Source organism: Poeciliopsis prolifica, unplaced genomic scaffold (genome assembly GCF_027474105.1).
Source record: "Poeciliopsis prolifica strain line A6 unplaced genomic scaffold, Auburn_PproV2 SCAFFOLD021, whole genome shotgun sequence".
Classification (NCBI taxonomy): Eukaryota; Metazoa; Chordata; class Actinopteri; order Cyprinodontiformes; family Poeciliidae; genus Poeciliopsis; species Poeciliopsis prolifica.
Genome location: NW_026562396.1, coordinates 1,985,348 through 2,005,486, shown reverse-complemented (window position 1 = coordinate 2,005,486; position 20,139 = coordinate 1,985,348). Strand labels below are relative to the sequence as shown.

Sequence of the window (20,139 nt, the reverse complement as noted above, 5' to 3'; positions counted from 1 at the left end):
AGATAACTTGCTTGTTTGACTTGTTGTTGCAATTTAAGATGAAGGATAGTTCTCTATGCATTCAAAATGTCACAAATGTCTGACCTGGACCCGGCAAATGTTTTGTTATTCAGATATATTGCTGCTCTCAGGTATTGAAAGAAACCACCAAGTTTGTGCAAGAAGTCTCTGTCAGTATGCCCACATAAAACTGCTATAAAAGGTGCTGATACTTGTAAAAAGTTGCACCGTAAAGAACTATGGCAGTATTCTCCCCATAAACGTTTGAAGACAATTTTTTAATTTAACCACTGTATTTTGGGTTTTTTGCACCAGTGTGAACTCTTCATTGATGTGAAATTCCCAGATGATAGCACTTCATTACTTTTTGTTCAGGAAAAAAAAGTAGACCCTGAGCTCCAGATGTTCTTTGCTCTAAAGCGGTTTGGAAGTGATCTTCATCTTCAGTGAGCCAAGCATCTATCAGTGTCCTAATCACCCTGAAGCGATTCTACAGCTGGTCTGATAAATTTCAGCCAAGGCATTTGGTGTTTGATCCTTGCGACTAATGCTCAGAGCTGTCTATGTTTATCTAAAGGTTAATGGAAGGTTAATAAGACAGGGAGCAGTGAAAATTCAAAACCTTATTATGCAAATGATGTTTTTTAAAAAGCGTAATATGGTTTATGATTTTGACTGTGCTAATTAGCAGATTGTCTCCACGTTGGTCTAAACAGAACCACCTCTGAGGTATAATTTGTAAGGAAACAATAATATCATTTTGAAGCTTACATTAGCTGATCACTGACAGTAAAATAGGGCTTGATTAAGGTGTCTCATTAATACTTGTTGAACTGACAGTGAGACGCCTGGCTTTGCAACATCTTCCCTTTTTAATCTCTTCTTTCTGTCTGTGCAGATCTTATTATGCAGACGATCTAAACTGAGGGCAATGTGTTCCAATTGGCTGGCGATGCGTTTAACGCCATGCTGAGCTCAGCATCTAGCCTGAATATAATGCTGCCGCGAACAGACTGCAGTCACTGCGATTTTCAAGTGGATCAGCAAAGCCTTGAAATTGTGATACATATGAAAATAGAAAATAAAATGTACATATTACTATGGTGAAATATAGTTTTAGTATGTAATGGGTGTTAAGTTTCAAAATACTTCAAAGTCAAAAATATATCTTTATGTCTTGTTTTCTTTTAACCTTCTACCCAACATTCAGAGCGTTTCATAAATTTCACTGCTTACGTATTTAATCACATGCATGACCAGATAATTTTTAGATCAGAAATACAATCATGCAACCATTAAGGAGAAATAGCATAGTGGGAGAAACAGTTTTATGTGTTTGTGAAAATGACTAACTTGGTGCCCACAAAAGCATAACAAACGTGTCCAGTTTTAAAGTTTTAATGCCGTTCTGGGCTGATTTGGTTTCGTAAGACATTATTGCAGTTTTCTTCAGATTTCTACATTTTGATACTGTGTATAAGTTTTAGTCAATTAAGAAATGTGAATGACACATCCTACACTCTATATTGATACTGTACAATCAAACTTCACTGCATTTTGTTCAACAACCTAAACATTTTATAATAATCAGTTGGGTAGAAATCCATGTGTTTGGTTTTTGATCAAACAAAAAACAACTCTTTGTGAAGCAAGAGATGAACCAAAAGGTAAATCAAATTCATCTGAGATCATGAAAAATATACAGTATGAGTGACAGAAACATTAAGTTATGAACTGAGTTATAAGGACTCAACATGAAAGGATTGTGTCAAAAGGAAACACAGAGCTATAAATCCCATTTAGTAGAAAACTAAAGTTAGAATTTCAACAAAAGCAATTCAACACTAGATGAAGGAGATGTTACACATGAGTAGTTTTCTAGTCGACTGCAAACTTGACCTTCAGGTGTTCAGTCACACATCTTGACTTAGAAGTGGAATGGCCATTCTTGGCTCCTGCAGCCTAAATTCACTAGAAATACTGCAGCTTTTAAAAAGACAACAAAAATAAGGGAAAACAATAGTTTTGCACTGCTTTAAGGTAGAAATTGGATGTTACAATCAGCTAACAGGGGAATATTGTGATCAATTTTGAGCAGAGTGGAAAACATTGTTTTTGCAATATTTCTGGATAAATCCACCCTAGAAAGTGACTCTAAATCAATCTGGATGTTGCAATAGCTCACATACAAATAAAGTAACCAGATACACGATCAAACGTGTTCACACAAACGCAACAAAATTGCACCTATTTTACCTCCATCTCGGCTGTTATGACTGATATGTTTGGCACAGCTGCTTCTTTAAATTCCCAAGAATTTGTAAGAACTGACTGAAAAAGATTGTCAATTACACAGTTTCCACAACTAAGTAGTTTTCCAAAGTTGTTGTGAAGTAAGGTTTTCTTTGTACTCACAGAAATGTCTTGTTGTGAGGAGGGTGACTGAGGAAAAAGTTTGTGAAGCCTTTAATGCCCTCATTTATAGTTGGAGTTCTTTGTGAAGCCAGAGATGAAACAGCTGGATGACCCTGTGCTGTTTAAAAGCAGCCGAGGTTAGTTTGTTGTTGCAGGAGGCTGACTTCCATGAGGATTAATTCTGAGGATGTGAGCTGATGTTTGCTACAAAAAGAAGGGCAAAACCGAGAGGAGGAAGTTTGCAGAGACCTTTACCAGCATGTCAGTTTGATCAGCTCCATATGGTTTCTTTTCCTTTGTGGAAAAACGGAATCGTGGATGAAAAATTTAGAACATCCCCACTTTTTGTTAACACTGTCTGACTTTATCTGATACAATATTAAGTGGGTTGAGTATTGCTTATTATTCTCAAAGGATGTTGTTTGTTTTTTGCTTTTTGGAGGTTTGGCTTTTCTCTGTGGACTTGGATAACGATAAAACATTATGTTGGCCAGCAATATTATTTTTTATTTGTGTTTTGCTTAGTGTATCTTGAGTAATAAAAATAAGCCAAACTAGTACATTTGTTTATAATTTCCCAGAGGCACAGACCAATGCAGCAACTTGCTTCTGCCCTTTGCAATTAATCTATTATCCAAACAGTTTTTTCTTTTTGTATCTAACAACTGACTGACATAAGAAATTGCTGCGCAAATGTATTTTCACCATTGATTCTATGTAATGTAGCTTTGAGTTTATTAGCAGTTTTAAAAAAAGTTTCCTTTATTTTTTATATAAAATAATTTGTTTCACCTAAAATTCTTTTTGCACTTGTCTTGTGATCCTAAGTCTCATGCCTCCTGTTTGCACAAACCTTTGCTTTCTGAAACACAAGATGTGAAGTAAAGGTGTGGACACAGAGAGGATGCTGAGCTTTGGCTTTTCCAGGCTGATTTGTATTCTGCCTGTGTGTGCAACATGAGAGTGACTGACTGGTGGTCAGAGCCTCTGTATTGACTGCTCTGAGGATGTAATAGAGGCTCGGGGTGATGGGATCCTGGACATGCACACCCTCTTCTGTGGCGGGTGGATCAGAGCCATATGGGATAAAACCAGGGCACTTAATCATTTCTCTGGCTCCATGCAGAGAGGCACTAGGCCTTCTTTTTCAGAATAATGCTCCTGCCTTAAATTAGATCTCATTGATCCTGCTTTTCTCTATACGAGCACAAGCAGGATGGATGCTGGTTTTAATGGAGGTCAAAATAGAGATTTAGAAATACTTTAGCTTTAAGTATAAGAGGTAGAGGAAATAAGGTGAAACAGAGTTAGAGCCGCTATAAGGTGATTTGGCTTTTAAGAGTGTATAGACATTCTCTCTAAAGAGGGAACAAATGTGTCTTTGTTGAACTTAATGCCAATGCAAAGATGCATACACACTTACTTTTTTTTTTTTTTGCCTATGTGGTAAATATACCACACAAAAAAAAGATCTGCTATGATAATATCACATATCATCTGTACACATGTAGCTTGCACTGTATGGTCTGTAAAGACATGTGTGTCTGTTGAAAAATCTGCTTAATTTCTTACCATTTTTCTACAAGCTTGAAAAATCCATGTATTTTTATCTGAACATTGGGTCTAGAAGAAAATACATTTCGTCTCGGACTGGTTTTGCTTCGTAGCTCATCTTATCTTCCTACTCCTTTTCAAACACAAAAGAAGTGGAAAGCAAATTATTTTGTTCTTGATTATGTATGCACATGTTTTCTCTGTCTTGCTGATTGCTTTTTGAAATACCTGTTTGAAATACATGAATCAAATCAAGACAAGACAAAAGCATCAGCTTCAATAAGTAGGTCTCTAAATATGTTTTACTCTTAAAAGTATAGCTTACAAATAATTCATTCTATTCAGTTGAGGAATGTATTGAATTAATCTGAAATGACCTCAGTTTGACAGAGAGGGTGTCAAACTCATGTTCATTTTGAACACAACAACATCATAAATGTCCTCAAAGGGAAGTTTGTGACAGAATGTATTAATAAAACTATCAATTAAACTATTTTATAGCTTTCTATGTGTTCAGATGTGTTGAGATATCAAATTCTATTCCAAGAGCAAATTTGTCTACCATTAGACTTCCTACACATTTTGATTCAGGAAACATTTTCATGCTTTCTACAATTTCATCCAACAATAAAGTCTCTGAAGATATCAAAATATCAATAAGAAAGCTTTTAAACCACATCTGTGTCATGTTCTTAGAAATGTAATATGATCACCTTCAACAATTCTAATAATTCTTGGAACCTCAAACTGATTTTTAATTTCTTATATGGTAAAGTTCCTCAGGCTCCAATCTGCAGAACATATTTTTTATTGCTTTTCATTGTGTCATCCTAATTAGTGGTATTACTAGACTCTCTTTTGCATTTATATTTTAAGTTCTGCAAACATTGTTTTTATACACACTTGACAATGAATAACAACTAGAATCACTTTAAACTAGACATGTTGTCGTGTTTGGCATCTGTTGCCAAACACGACAATGTTAATGATTATGTTTGGGTTCATCCTGTGATCAATTATAATGGAGCAAATATTTGATGCTTTATGACTGAATTAGTGAACTGATGAAAATATTTCATGGGAAATCTTGCAGCAATAAGAAATATCTTAATCTTCAGCTTGGTGACAATAACAAGGTGCACAGATTCATTGTTAAAACAATTGTAAAAAGAAAAATAACTCAGGTGTTTTGAGAAAAATGCTGATTATGATAACAAATAAACATTAAACTACAACTGCAATCACCTTATTCAGTTTGTTCATAACATAACACTCAAAGCAGATTGGGCATTAAGTGAAAGCAGTTTTAATTAATTACACAAATTTATGTTGATTGAAGAGAAAAAAAAAGTAAAATCTGCTCTCCTTTTCTAGGCTGTCATAAACATAATGATCAGTGCAGCTTTTGACTGTTAAACCGAGTATATTATTGACAAATTACACCTTTATAACACAAACAATGATCCAATCAGGTAAGAAGCCTTGTGAGATGGTACATTAACAACCACTGAACAACCAGTTCAATCAAGTTATAGATAACTGAATAATTTACCAAAAGTACAGTTTTATAAGTTATGTGTCTCTTATTTGTTATTGTATTAGCTGTTTGTTCTGCCTTCGAAAGGACTTTGTTGTTGTGGTGAAATGATTTTTACCATTGGAAAATTCACATAATAACGCAAAAAAAGGTCTAATAAATCCCAATATTCTTTAAATAACTCAAAGCAATTTGCTATCTTCTAAAGTGTGTGTGTTTGTGTGCTTGCAGTACATAGATTTTAATGCTTTACTGTGTGTGTGCGCGTGCGGGTTTGTGTGTCTGTGTTATCCTGTTTTGGTTTAATTCAGCTTAAAGACTCCTTTGGCTCTGATTGAGGTGGCAGAAATGCAAAAATGACACAGCCTAATTGTGTCATCATTCAGACAGAGAATGAGGAAGGGAATCGAGAAAAATAGCGACTGCAGTGGATCAATCATTAGAAACTGGTAATTTATTAAACACTGAAATTGTACAGACAATATAGATGCATGAATTCACAATGAGTTACAAAATGATGCGGTTTTTGCTGATAAAGATTTAATTTATTCTGTTGTCTGTGGGTGTCTGAGTATAATTGAGAGGGCACCCGGCTCAGAGCTGAATAGAATTAATGTGTGAGAATGGGACCACTGAGCTTTGTCTTCAAAAGGTCTCAGGTGGTTTCTCTTTGCCTTGCTTTTCTCTTCAGCTCATTTTTTTTTCCTTTTGTAAACAAAACCACTGAAGCAGAAACAACCGGGAAATATTCATGTCTGTATGTATGTTTGTATCTTGGCTGTCATGCTCTATATTGCTCTATAGATTCAGCTTTTCCCTGATCCCTGAAGTAGCTTAACACCACAGATTAAAACCCTGTCTGCGTGTGTGTTTGTGTGTGTGGAGGATGGGGCGTGGGGTGTCTTTATTTTGTATGGAGGAACATGTCTGCCTGTCTGGTTGACATTGTGGCAACCCTTATTTATTGTTGGGAATTTTTTTTTTTTTTTTTGACATCATCTAGGATTGAAGCAAGATGTGAATATCTTAGAGATGTGATGTTGACATATATTCATATAAGACTGTTGAATAATATACAAGATATATAAGGAAAAAAAGCCATTTTTTTGTGCATGTATTTCCCTTTGCTGACATGCTAATGGAAATACATGATCAAAGAGGGTAAAAAAGTAAGATAATGGGATAGATAAATAAATAATAATAATAAATCTATGCAAAATGAAATTCAGATATAAGACTGACAACATGGCAGAAATAAAGAGTATTGTACAAAAGTATAATGAAAGAAACATTTTACTATTTAATGGATAAATCAGAAGAAATGGTATCAAAGAAAGACACACAATACTTTTGAATGTCTGTTCCACTTTCAGAGCTTTAAGAGGCATCTGCTCATTATCTGACTACTTATAATTATAGTCAGTTCTTAAGTAAAAAAAAAAAAAAGAATTGTTTATACTAAAAAGTGTTTTTAGAAGATAATTCACTCAATTTTTATGTAAAAAAGTGAAAAAAGAAACAATGTCAACAGGACATTTTACAGAAATCTGCGTCTCATAAACTCATGATACATGTGAAACGTGAGTTTTTAACATGAGCAGATGCCAGAGGAAAATACTTTGAACTAGGAGAAATGTGGCTCCTTCTGATCAGACACTCTGCACTCCAGACATGTCCAATGGACGCCCAGTGCACATCACCCTTTGAACATGTCCGCCATTAAAAACCATTATAAAACACACACACACACAAAAAAAGACTTACCTAACTGGTGTTTCCAACAGGAAATCAGTCTGTATCAAAGAACTGGATGTAGCGTTTTATTTGCATCTTTCGTGTTTATAGTTGTGGTACATTGATGACAGTTCTGAAAGCCTTATAAATACATTTTCTAGTTAAAAACACTTTGTTCCAGAGCACACACAGAACAACTCAAATTGCATGTTTATATACTAACCATATAAATATGACATTTTCATTTTATTTATAAAATATATATATATTTCAATCTGGAGAGACTCAGACAGAGAAAGAAACCGATTAGAAAAGTTTATTGACATGCATAAATTAAGTCTAGCTAAGGACATCGAGCTGATCCGATAAGCTCGGATGAGCATTCCCGATGCTGATAGGAATGTCAACTCCGGGACCCGATCCTGGTGGTGGAGGTCGGTGAATGAAGTATGCCTGGGAGCGTGGACAGAGGAGGTGGAGAAAGGGTGGAGGTGGGTTGAGCGCAGCAGCGAAATGGAAGACCACTTGGATGAACGTCCTTATCAACTGGGGCATGGTCGGTGATTGGCTGCGACGTGGCTTGGTCCAGTGATGATTGGTCGTCGGTGATTAGCAGGATGCGCCGACTGAATGCTGCAGGTGGGGCTAAAGAGTCTTCCAGTTTGAATTTGCACCTAGGCTTCATATCCCAGATCCCAGGAGCAACATCAGACATCTCAGTCCAGAAATGTGCAGTCCTTGGCACAGCCAAGATACTGCCATATTCTGTCACTCTGTCATTGTCTAGACCTGCTCATCTGAACAAGAGTTTCAATGCAGTGTGGATACATTTGATTTCTATTATTGATTATTCTTTATATATCTTTAGATGAAGGTTTTACATACCTATTGGAACAAGTTTAGGTTTAACAAGCATTAATGTAACTTTGCCACATGCAAATTTTCACACTGAAGTCAGAGGATGAAATACCTTCTTTCAAGATATTGCTAACAAAACTTCTATTCAAAACACAAGTTGTCATCTGTTAGAATTTATTTTGGATTCATTTTCTGGATTAATATTTACTCATAAATCGCCTTTGAGCCACTGGTTTGAGCCATTGTTTACTCATCCGCTTAGCATCAAAGTACATTGTAACATTTTGGAAGAAAAGGATTAGAAAACTGAATCACTGCTTTTTGATTGCTCTTTTCTGTAATTCTGTGGCTTAATCCTTTCAACTTTACTTGTTCACATCATATTAAAAAGATTCAGTTGTCTGGTTTATTAGGGAAAACATTAGATCATATACAAATGCTTATTTTGTCCAAAACCTGTCTCCAAGTTATAATTAAAATCATTTAAATGAAGATGATTTTCTCATCTGAGAACAAGCAGGAACCCCATTGATATTGTGCACACTCAAACTGCATGTAGTTTCTCATTGATAACACATCAGAGGGCATCTTTCAATATTATCAGGCAAAATTTTATGCTGATGAGTGATATTGTAAGTATTCATCACACTTTTTATATTTTGTGACATTACCACCACAATTCTTTCAGTATTTTAGTGGGATTTTGTATTTTAAATTAGAACAAAACTATGCATAGCTGTGAAGAAGAAGGGAAAATGTAAGTGGTTTTCAAGATTATTACAAAACAAATGCATTTGCTTGCAGCCCCCTTTTACTCTGATAAATCCAAATAAATCTCAGTGTTACTAATTGCTTTCACACACTGATGACCTAAAAATAAGGTTAGTTAGAGTGTGCTTTGTGAAGGCCTCAGAGGTTTGTTGGAGAACATTAGACAAGAGCATCAAAAAGACCAGGGACCTGACAGACAATCAGTCCATCATCAGAGTATTACAATTACAAACCTACCGAGTTGAGGCCTTCCACCTAAGCTGACAGGTTGGACAAAGAGAAAAATGACCAAGGTCCTTTGAGTAAATCTGGAGAAGTTGCAGTGTCCAAACATCAGGTGAGAGAATCTCCTGACCAGACAATCATTACCACAATACTGGCCAATATGGAAAAACCACATGGACACAGCAACATGTCAAAAAACGTCAAATGAGACACATTGTAACTTTTTGTTTCAGATGTACAACTCGAAAGCTAACAGTATACTTCACCCTAAGCAAACTCCACCTCTGGAGTAAAACATATTGATGGCGGCATCGTGCTTTGACGACTTTTTTATACATCAGGAACAGCAGAAATCATATCAACGTTTATCTGAAAGCTCAATACACGACAATCCTGAAAGAAAAACTCCTTAAGGCTTTGAGAGAGTTGACACTAGAGAATAGATCTTCACTGTCCTGAGTAACAATGTTCTGCCATTTATACAATGTGAAGCTTTAGATCGAAGCCTTGTTTGATCTGAATACAAGCACATTTCATATCTGTATTTGTAAAACTGCTGAAAACTATGTATATGAATTTGGTCATTTATATTGGCCTATTACTTAATTAACTAAAATGTATTATTTTGTTACATGAATAATATTGAAAAAGGTCAATGATGGGAATAAACTTGACCTTAAAAAAGAAAAAAAAAAGTCACTAAAACAAAGACTTGATTTGGTTTTGTTGGGAAAAGATTATTAGTCTTGTGCTCAATAAACATAACTATTGAGGATGTTGTACTTGTGATGAAAGCATTTTTTATTACCCTTACATTTGAAAGATTTTACTGTTCAGACTTGCAATTAAGCCAATGTGTCGTCTTGAAAAAGTTCTGCAGTCATCCTTTTCCAGTGATGACCAAAGGTGTTTACAAAGAGTTCAGTTAACATACGGGGAAAAACATGCAAAAGTTAGAGTTCCAACAAGACTTGTCAATTAAATTCATTGTCCAAAAGTCACAACAGTTTACTTTGTTTTAAGACTAAAACTGGGACTCATATAAAAAAGAATAGCTTATTAGGTTTTCTTTTATAATAGTTTTTTACAGACATACAAGACCTGACTTTTCCAATTCACTGCATTTTCATGTGTTTGTAATGTTTTTCTTAGGTCCATATTTAAACTCTAGAAGAGCTAGGTATGTATAATACACTGGATAAGTCTACTTACTGTTTTCCAATAGACAGATAGACTGTCTACTTTCTGAAACAGTGCAAAGACACCTGTATTTCAGAAAATGAAAGCTTTTTATGGTCCTACCAGTGTGTCAGCCTTACATTCATTTGTCTGTGTTTTTTGCTTTGCATTTCTACAGAATAAAGGTGAAAATGTTAACAATGATATCCCAAGTAACAGCCAGGGTAAGCTAGAAAAAAAATCTATAAAATAAAAACTGTGTAGCTTTGGTTAAATAAGCTTTCCATTTGTCTTTGGGTTTTTCTTCACTAAATGGAGGTGGTAATTGGAACTCTCTAATAATGAATCCCCCAAAAAGTCCCTGTTGTAAAGTGTCTGCTGCTTGTAGCTGCTGTCACAGCCACATAAATCACTACTCATAAAATGTCTGCATCTGCAGTAAAATCAACATTGCAAAGCTTTTGTAATTATATTCAGACAGGGAATTCAGACTGGGGTTGTGGCAATATTACACTCTTAAATGCCATTAAATAAGATAATTTATGTTGAATTTACAACAAAACTCTATGACTTTTCATGCTCCAAATGTGAGACTTCCTTTATCGTGTCATTTATTGTGCGGCTTGATTAGTCTGCCATTTAATTTATTCAACTGGATCAACAACAAGCTGCAGCTTTTGAAAGAGAAGGGTAATGAGCTGACTGTTTCCATGTTGGATAACTCTTCTCAATAATAAAACTCAGTAGTGAAAGGGAGGGTGTGTTTGGCAAGTGATTTCTAAAACTCATATAGAAACACTAAAAATATGATAGTGTAAATCTGCAGTAACATTTTCTGCCACTGCAGTTAGACATTTTTCATGAAGCAGTTAGCATGCTATTGATCATTGTTGGTCCAAGCCATCAGAATCCAGCTTGCATTGATTTTTCTTCTGTTGTAGGGATTCACTTCCTGACACGTGTCTCTCCTCAGCCTGAGGACCTTTTCAAACAGCCTAACCTCTCTGGAGCCAATTGACCAAAAACATATAATTACAGACCAATTTCTAAAATTTTTCATTCTTGGATGTCAAAAAAAGCAAGGTCATTTTAGCTGTTTTCAGCTTTCAGTGATTGGAGACCAAATTCCCCATTTAATGAGTCATAGTTCTACCTCTCCTGGGTTATTACATTGAGGATGTAGTTGTTCTTTTATTGAGGTAATATATTCCTTCGTCTGGACCGTCATTATGATCTATAAAGTCAACCCACTTAGAGCCAGAACAGTCTGCATTGATGGCTGTGTATAATAATAGCTGCAGTGCAAAGTCAATAGAGTGCGCGCGTGTGTGTGTGTGTTTGTCAGAGAGCTATTAAGTAACATGTATTTGTTTGTAATCAAGTATGTGCCTGCCAAATGACAATGACTGCATTTGTTATGTTATTTTGAGAAATTATTTTATGAGTTTAAACATTATTTTTCACACATAAATGGGTAAAAAATACCCATTTATGTGTGAAAAACATAAATGGGTATTTTTTCCTGCAACAAAAAATGTTTGTTGGAGAAATATTTTTTGAGGATTGAACATCTTCAGTTTTTATTTCTAATGACTTTACCTTTGTAGGTTGTACCCTTTGTCATTATAGCTACTGTATGCTAGAAATATATAATCTTGTGTAATTTAAAATTGCCTACTTTTTGTTTACCCTAATTCCCACTGTGATGGTTGCATTGTTTCAAAATGGATTACATCATATCAATATCTATGAAGATACTTAGAGACATTCAAGTAAAACTATTTTTGAGCCCACTCAATTCAACAATGATTTCAAAACACCCAAGAAGAAGGATTTAGGCGTCATCATGGTTGAAACTATTTGAATGTGGTCAAAATAAGACAGATTCAAAGAGAGACCACAAATGCTATAATGGACTGTTGAATTAAGTACTTTCTATTAATAAATAAGTGCAAGCAGGGATTAATAATGAGATCTGCATCTGCCTTTGGGTTCAACAAGGCACCTTCTAATGTAATGTTGGAAAATATGCAGGTAGCTTCAGTATTATCTTCCCATGTCTGCAGCATGCACAGTTTCATCTCCCAGCCTGTCACACAGTATTTTGGCTGTGTTGCATGAGCCTTTCGACACTGAGATGCCACATATGGTGCAAGTGGAAATGTCTGACCAAGAATTAATGACCTACACATAAGATCATTAAGGTCTGACTAGCAGCAGAGTGACCTGACCCCAGCTAACAACTGGGGAAAAAATATGCAGGCTATACATTTTTTTTTAAGCTCCCAACATGCAAGGACAAAATGTTTCAGGAGCTTAATGTTAATATTCTTCAGAAATTATCTCCATTGTGCAGCTGACTTATTATGTGCCTCAGTCAGATAGTGAAAGTAAATTAGAGTGGTTATATATCTAATGCATTTTATAATTGATTTATTGTGAATGACAATTTGTAGTTTTTGTTTTGTTGTTTATTTGTACTCCCTGGTCTTTTATTTAACTATCAAACGTGTTGCTGAATATTTGCTGTTTTATTGGCTACCTGAGTATTCAATTCAATAACAGTATGGTATTTTTTGTTATGTTCAAAGCCTACTTTCACCATACAGTCTTGTTTTTGTTGTTATAATTAACCTTGCGTGGATTTGCATGTTTCCATTTGCCTGTCACTTTGCTGCTGCTACACCTAATATTTTCTGGCTGAGAAACAAACAATAAAGGACATTTCTATTCTATCTACTCTAAATTAAGAGCTCATGCTCATGGGTTTTGTTGAGGTTCACACAAACTGTCAAGCAGTTGAAATAAGATTATTCTCTGTGAGTTGCATAGTTTATTCATCATCACAGATACTCAGCTATTCTGTCTACAGCTTGTTCCTGCATTATAAACATTGTATCTTCAATGGGAGGAGCCTAGTGAAGACTTCAGTTCAGTGCTTTTGTGTAAAACCTGTCAGTGAGCTGTATGCTATCCTGTGAGCTCTGTGGTATGCAATCAATAGGCAGTTGACCGGATCTGATCATCTGCTTTCACAAGAGGTACAAATCTTTCTAAATAAATAATACATGCAGAAATGACACATTAAATCTGGTGAAAAATGTGTATGTGTGTGTGAGTGTGTTTGCTTTACTTGGCACTTTATAAATATTTCTTTGACATCATCTAAATTACATAATCACTGAATTAGATGACAGCACATATATTTAGGATTGTTTTTTGTCTTTACAAAATCATGTAACTGCTTTGGATTCTGTTCTTGGTAAAGGAATTACACTCCATTTGTGCCACACCATAAAAAGTGGAATTGAATCCATAGAGTACAAATGGCATCTACAGCTGGTCTTATTTTTCTGCCACTGAGATAAACTTTGATAGGAGAGCTGGGAGGGTGTAGGTGAGACTAATTCAGCCCATGACAGACTTATGACCCTTGGGCCTAAGCGAGAAACTCCAGAATCCTTGAGCAGCTGGTCATCTATTTGGGTTCAACCTCACTCCTTCCCCGAGGGAAGAAATTCACAATGAAGACTGAGGCTTCATCAGCAGGGTTAAAGAGGATGCTCTATTTCACACTGCAGGGTACACAGAATTTCTCCCCTCCAGCCCTAAAGGCCTCCAACGACATGTAAACAACAAGATGGATGTTGACTGCTGGTGTGGTGCAGCTGTCTGTCTTGATGACTGCTTAGGTTTAATTTTAAAAACATCAAGACGTGGATGTGTTTGAGTTCATGGCCTGGCAATCCGGGGAATCATTTTCAAAAGTAAAAAAAAAAAAAAAAAGATGAGTGAATTGGTTACTGTTTATGTTTAAGGCTTCCTGATCCATTTTCCTACGTCACAGTAAATCTGTGCATCGAATTGTTGTATTGATTGTAGTTCTCTAATGTTAGAACTGGAGGCGATATTGACTCATTGTTTTTAACTGTTTATACGGAAACCAGTCATGATGACTTGACATTGACTTTCACTCTGTTAGTTTAAGAAAAAAAAACAAACAGGTGGATTCTACACAGAAGAAAAGACAACGAGTCCTTCTTCTCGTGAACTACTTTCACAACTCTAGTTTGTGAGGCTATTGAATGGGCTTTAACACTTTTAACACCTTGCCATAAACTCTCTGTATCTGTTGACACAAAGATGCACCCAGGATGCTCTCTGCTACATCTCCAGGGGATGAGATGGAGGATGAAGGTGCCCTGTGGTTGCATCAGCTCGCTATTTATAGGGTAGTGGAAAATTAACACACTCCCCTAATGGTTTAACAGGGGCGCTAATGTATTGCAGCTGCAAAAGATGTATGAGGCATTATTGCTTCAGTTGTAATTAAGAGGGAAATGAAAAACATGACTATCCAACATAAGTTGCTCCATCAAATGCCACATGAATTCCTTGTATGGGATTTGATCAAATATATAATGCTGTCTTCACTCAAATTTTAACCTTGACCTTGAATGCTTTTACAAGTGACTTAGGGTTGTCTCAATGTGGAGTGGAAATGTAGAGTTGCCTGTTAACCTATTGTTGACATTTGTTGACAGCTCGAGAAAGCCATTTATGCATGAGGAGAACATATAAAGAAAAACTCAGGTCAAAGTTCAAACTGAGGAGTTTCTTCCTGCATGGCATGCCAACAACTATGCCACTATCCAGCCTAAACTGAAACAAATGGATGTAGTTAAGTAGCAAAAACATTTTTACCTAGTAAGAATTTCTGACCATGTCTACTCCTCTTCTCTGAAGTTCATTACAAACTGCACAATATCAGTAAACCATTGTTATTATAATTATGGATGGAGCGGCATGGTCTGGCTGCCCGACAGAATTCCCATTGGTTAACTTTTATTTACAAAGCATTACTCAGACTTCTGCTGGCCTTTGTCTGTACTGGAATTGCACTGAGAAATATTGACTCCTATATTTTTGCTCACAAAACTTGCTGCTGCTTTCTGTCCCATTTGCTCTGAAATGGGTAACAAGGCTTTTGTTCATTCTGCTTCCTTTTCCTGGAACTTGCTGCAGAAAATGTTGAAATTAACTGAATAAATCTCACTGACTTCTTCTTACCTCCAAACTAAAAGTTCTCCAGCCTGATTTAATGACATGCACCAATTTATTTTATACCTTGTCATTTTTTTTCAATGCACTTTTTTCCTGCTTACATAAAGGTTAATTGAAAAAGCAAACAGTATTTTACATGGCTTCATTAACATATGTTTCTAGGGCATGGAAATGATAGCAGTTAGCAATAGTTTTAAAAAGGAGCTACTTCTCCAGCTGTGATATAAAGTTCCTTAGAAAATAAGATCAAATAATCCTTCTGGTATAGAGTGATAACCATACAACGTTCTTATGTTATTCTTTCTTGATTTTTTTGTATTTTCATGTCTTAGGAGGAAACCCAGTTTTCATATACCTGAACAATCTCTCATAGAGAAGAAAAGAAAGACTTTCAAAGACGGACTGAAAGACAGACTCTGTTTCTTTATTATGTTTATTGACATGTAAAAAATCTAAAATAAACCGTCCTTGTCCTTCTAACATGTAAAATTGCAATGTCTCCTAATGTCATGCTGTTACTGTGCATCCTTCAAACTGTAATTTTCATCTCTTCTCTCTCTGCAGTGAGTCCAGATGTGACCAGTGATTACAAACATCATCATTATCATCATCCACCTGCCAAGGACTCAGAAATAAATGGCAAATCTCACAGCCTCAGACTGACTGGAGCCATCTGGGTCCTAGTATTGCCTTGCTTACACTGAAAAAAATAAGTCATTGGATGAACATAAAAAAATTATGGAAAGGATTTCCACCTGATTACTTTGCTTTATTTCAGCACCATGTACTTGTGTTACTCCTATTTAAAGCAAATGTGTTAGGTCAACCTAATTTATTAAGATTATTCCAATGTAAAGCAAATGTGTTGGCTCAACTTGTTACAATGGTGATTCAATGGGTGATTCTAAATCAAACATGTTGGCTCAACGTAATATATTGTGGTTATTCTTATATAAATAAAATGAGTTGGCAAAACATAATTCATTAAGGTTGTTCTAATTTAAACCAAATATGTTGGCTTAACCAGAATTATGGTAATGCAATGGATGATTGTAAATCAAATGAGTTGGCTCAACTCCATTCATTAAGGTTATTCAAATTCAAATGAAATGTGTTGGCTCAACATATGTTTTAAAGGTTCCTTTAACTCAGTTACTATAGCGTGACCCAGTGTAATGCAATACAGCCCGCCCAACTAATCTGCAATGTTTAGGACCAAATCATTGATGTAACTTCATTAAGATGAATGTAAATCTAGTTGAAACCACCTTATTTTACAGTGGTACCTTCACACTACCTGATTCAGTAGGTCCAACTCACTAAAAGCAAGTTAGCTCAACAAATATGCTTCATGCTAAAAGACAGCTCGTTAATCATGTGAAAATCCTTTCCATTATTTCATGACGTTAATTCAAAGACATATTTTCAAGCGTTAATCAAGCATTTTAAGATAGCACTAGGTGAAAGTGTAGGAAGAACACTCAACAATTAGAAAAGGTACAACACAATTGTATTTTCAAAATTGTTATACATTGTTTTTTTACACAGCACAAAACACAGCCGAGTTGGACATTGAAATAAAAAACAACTACAAAAGGTTACAGTTTCATTTCCAGCCAATTCTTTACAACATAAAACATGTCAGTATAGTTGCTCAACTTAAGAGAACTGTAACAATATAAATCTTTTCTACTGCAGACTTTAAACACTCATTTTCCATATGAAACTTTACTCAACTTAGCAGCGAGTTTCATATTGAGAACTTGTGCTTTCTTTGATAAGTTCTTTCCATCCAATTTCATTATTATTTTCTGTATTACTTCAAAGGTATGCTTGAGTTACTGAGCAAGTTGAGTGCTGAACGCACTAAACTTGAGGGTAGCTCAAGTTTAGTGCGTAGATTAGTCCCAGCAGCATCACTATTGCAGAAGATACACTGCCCAAGCTGTTCATAACTTCCACCCCCTCCAGGACAATCCCAACATCCAGATGAGGATCGGCACCCTCTGCTCAAATGACGATTCCGAGGACAGTCTCGGCTTTGGCCATTTCATTCATCAACGTCCTAAGGGAGTTAGGGAAGGGTATTGGGGGGGGAGACAATTCACATGTAATTAAATAAATAAATTAGACTGACATTGATTGAGTCACTCATGGACCTTAGTTGGTGAAAGTATTTTAACAACTCTTAGGAGTTCTATTGTAAACACAAAGAGAATTTAACATACCATGTACTCCCTCACCAGCTTCTCTGGATCTTCATTTAGGTACACACAGACCTTTGAGGATGCACTCTCGTCTGACCTCAGCAGTGTCTTCCTAAATATGCAGATCAAAAAACAATGAGAACAATCTCAAAACTCCAGCAGTATAGGTTCACACACTTGAAAACATAGCTACATTCAAAGGAAGTCACAACAAAAGTGATCAGTGGCTTGCAGTCTATTTGAAAGATATTTAAAATTGTTAGTATCCCTTCATTATGCCATGACTAAAATTGAGTTTAACATCTCATTTAAACATCTAACTGAAGCTGTTGGATGTTTAAATAAAGACATGAATATATCACCAAAGAAATATGTGAAAAGTACAGAATGGTCAACACAGTCTATATCCTTCTACTTAAATGAATATGCAAAGCATTCCATGTCTTACAAGTACATGGACAGTCTATGTGTGGGCATGGATAACGTCGCATATGCCGGTGTTTAAGTGTAAAATGTTTTAACAGGTCATATCTACGAGACAGAGAGAGACTACACTCCTTACATTTCCACATCCCCACGCAAATAAAGACAAATAAAACAGACTGGCCAAATAAATGTTTAGCTGAACCCTAGCTTTATAAGCTCTCTAACACTACATTCAGTCACTTTAGATCTGGCAAAACTTACTATTAGCCACTGAAATCTATAACTTGATAGCCGATGAGCCCCTTGACCAGTACTTACGCAGGTGGATTACAGACAGGTGATCAGGTGATGTTCTGAAAGAGATCAGATATATTTTCAGCCATTAAAATATGCAATTCATACTGAACTGAGTTTTATCTTTTAGTACAAGTCCCTTGAATGCCTCATGAATATAACCACTGGACACTTGTATGCAAGCACATTTGTGCAGAACAATGGTGAATTGAACATGGTAGAAAGCAATAGTAACATAGGTCAAAATGAGCACAAACAATCAACACAAAAAAACATCAACATTTCAAAATTAAACCAATGAACTTCAATATTGTTTCTGAGCTACAATTATTTGGGGACAACAAAGAAGAGTCCAAAAAAACCCAACATCTTTACAGCAGAGGAATATGTATTTTAAAGAAAAAAAATAGAAAGCTCAAGTCTGTAATAATGGATAATCCATTGAGAGTTTTAGCCTGACAAAATATACTAGAAATCCATAACTAACAGGTATTTAAGGAACATTTAACAAAGCTCAGAAAGCAATGCTTTCTGCAGGTTTCACCGACTGAAATGTAGGACTTTTTATTACCATAATTAATTAAGAATCTCGATGATGATAGAAAGGTACCAAAGTGTGTGTGTATCTACATTTACCTCCATAGTAACATTACTGAAATAGAATTAAAATAGTTAGAAATAGACTGATGTTAGATCCGTGTGTTAAAAATCCACTAAACCTCCAGGGAGCTCAGGAGGAGCAAAACTGTGACATTTCTGGGGTCCATTTGTGTCTCTGGCAGCAGCTTTGTGACCCTTACACTACATATGGCTCTGCAGAGTTTTTTCGCACAGAATGTACCTAACATGGTGCGGCGATAAATGTAAACAAAAAGCTATCTGCCTTAACCTAACCGACTTAATCTACAGAACATGAAATAATGTGACACAAGTATGGAACAAGTAGAAAATGGTGCAAATGGTAGAGAAATTTTAAGTTACATATTTTTATATGGATTTAGATGAAAATAGTTTGACTCTTACCTTCTTCAAATTAAGTAGATGCACGCCAGGAATCTCCCCTCTGCCCTTGAAAAAACCAACAAGGTGCAAGCCAGTTATCTCGCGTGATTTTCCGTAATCTCTTGATGTCGCTGGATCCTCTTCAGCGGGAGATGAGTCTGACACAATAGCGCTTTGGAACTGACGTCACTGTGTTTTTTTTTATTAGATTAACTTTGACAAATATTGATATTGAATAAAATAAAAAAAAACATATATATATATATATATATCTATATATATATATATATATATATATATATATATATATAGATATATATATATATATATATATCTATATCTATATCTATATATATATCTATATCTATATATATATATATATATATATATATATATATTATATATATATATATATATATATATATATAGATATAGATATAGATATATATATATATATAGATATAGATATATATCTATATATCTATATATATATATATAGATATAGATATATATCTATATCTATATATATATCTATATAGATATATATATAGATATAGATATAGATATATAGATATAGATACTGCGCAGGACGCTCCCAGGCCTCTGGTAGACGCCTGGGAGCTTGAGGAATTAGATGTATTCAAGTTGAGATAACGTCATTCAATCACGTTAGTCCAGTTGAGAGAAAAAACCGATTGTCTCGCGTGTTCTCGCGTGATATCCCGTGATCTCACTCGTTGTCGTCAGCACAATATCAGTCTAACTATAATGAATCATGTTAGCTCAACATGATTCAATTTTATAAATGTGAAGTCGTGGAATATCTTGTTTATCCAACATGATTTTATCACGTTTTCGCTTCAAACCCAACAT

At 35.3% G+C, this 20,139-nt stretch overlaps 1 protein-coding gene and 1 long non-coding RNA gene across 2 annotated transcripts in view; one reads left to right on the top strand and one right to left on the bottom strand.

The window, feature by feature from the left end:
- The window catches only part of gpc5a (glypican 5a), a 116,095-nt gene extending 99,778 nt beyond the window's left edge, over window positions 1-16,317 (top strand). Inside the window, exon 9 of the mRNA XM_055045254.1 lies at window positions 15,902-16,317. Coding sequence (XP_054901229.1) covers window positions 15,902-16,041 — 140 coding nt within the window. The 3' untranslated portion in view covers window positions 16,042-16,317. The remainder of the gene's footprint in view (window positions 1-15,901) is intronic.
- A 637-nt stretch (window positions 16,318-16,954) lies between these two features.
- LOC129369415 (uncharacterized) lies at window positions 16,955-19,344 on the bottom strand. Its single transcript, XR_008606941.1, has 4 exons — window positions 19,288-19,344; window positions 18,289-18,323; window positions 17,566-17,656; window positions 16,955-17,402 (listed from the first exon to the last, which is right to left on the bottom strand). It is a non-coding gene; the product is annotated as an uncharacterized LOC129369415 (long non-coding RNA).
- Window positions 19,345-20,139: the final 795 nt, after the last annotated feature.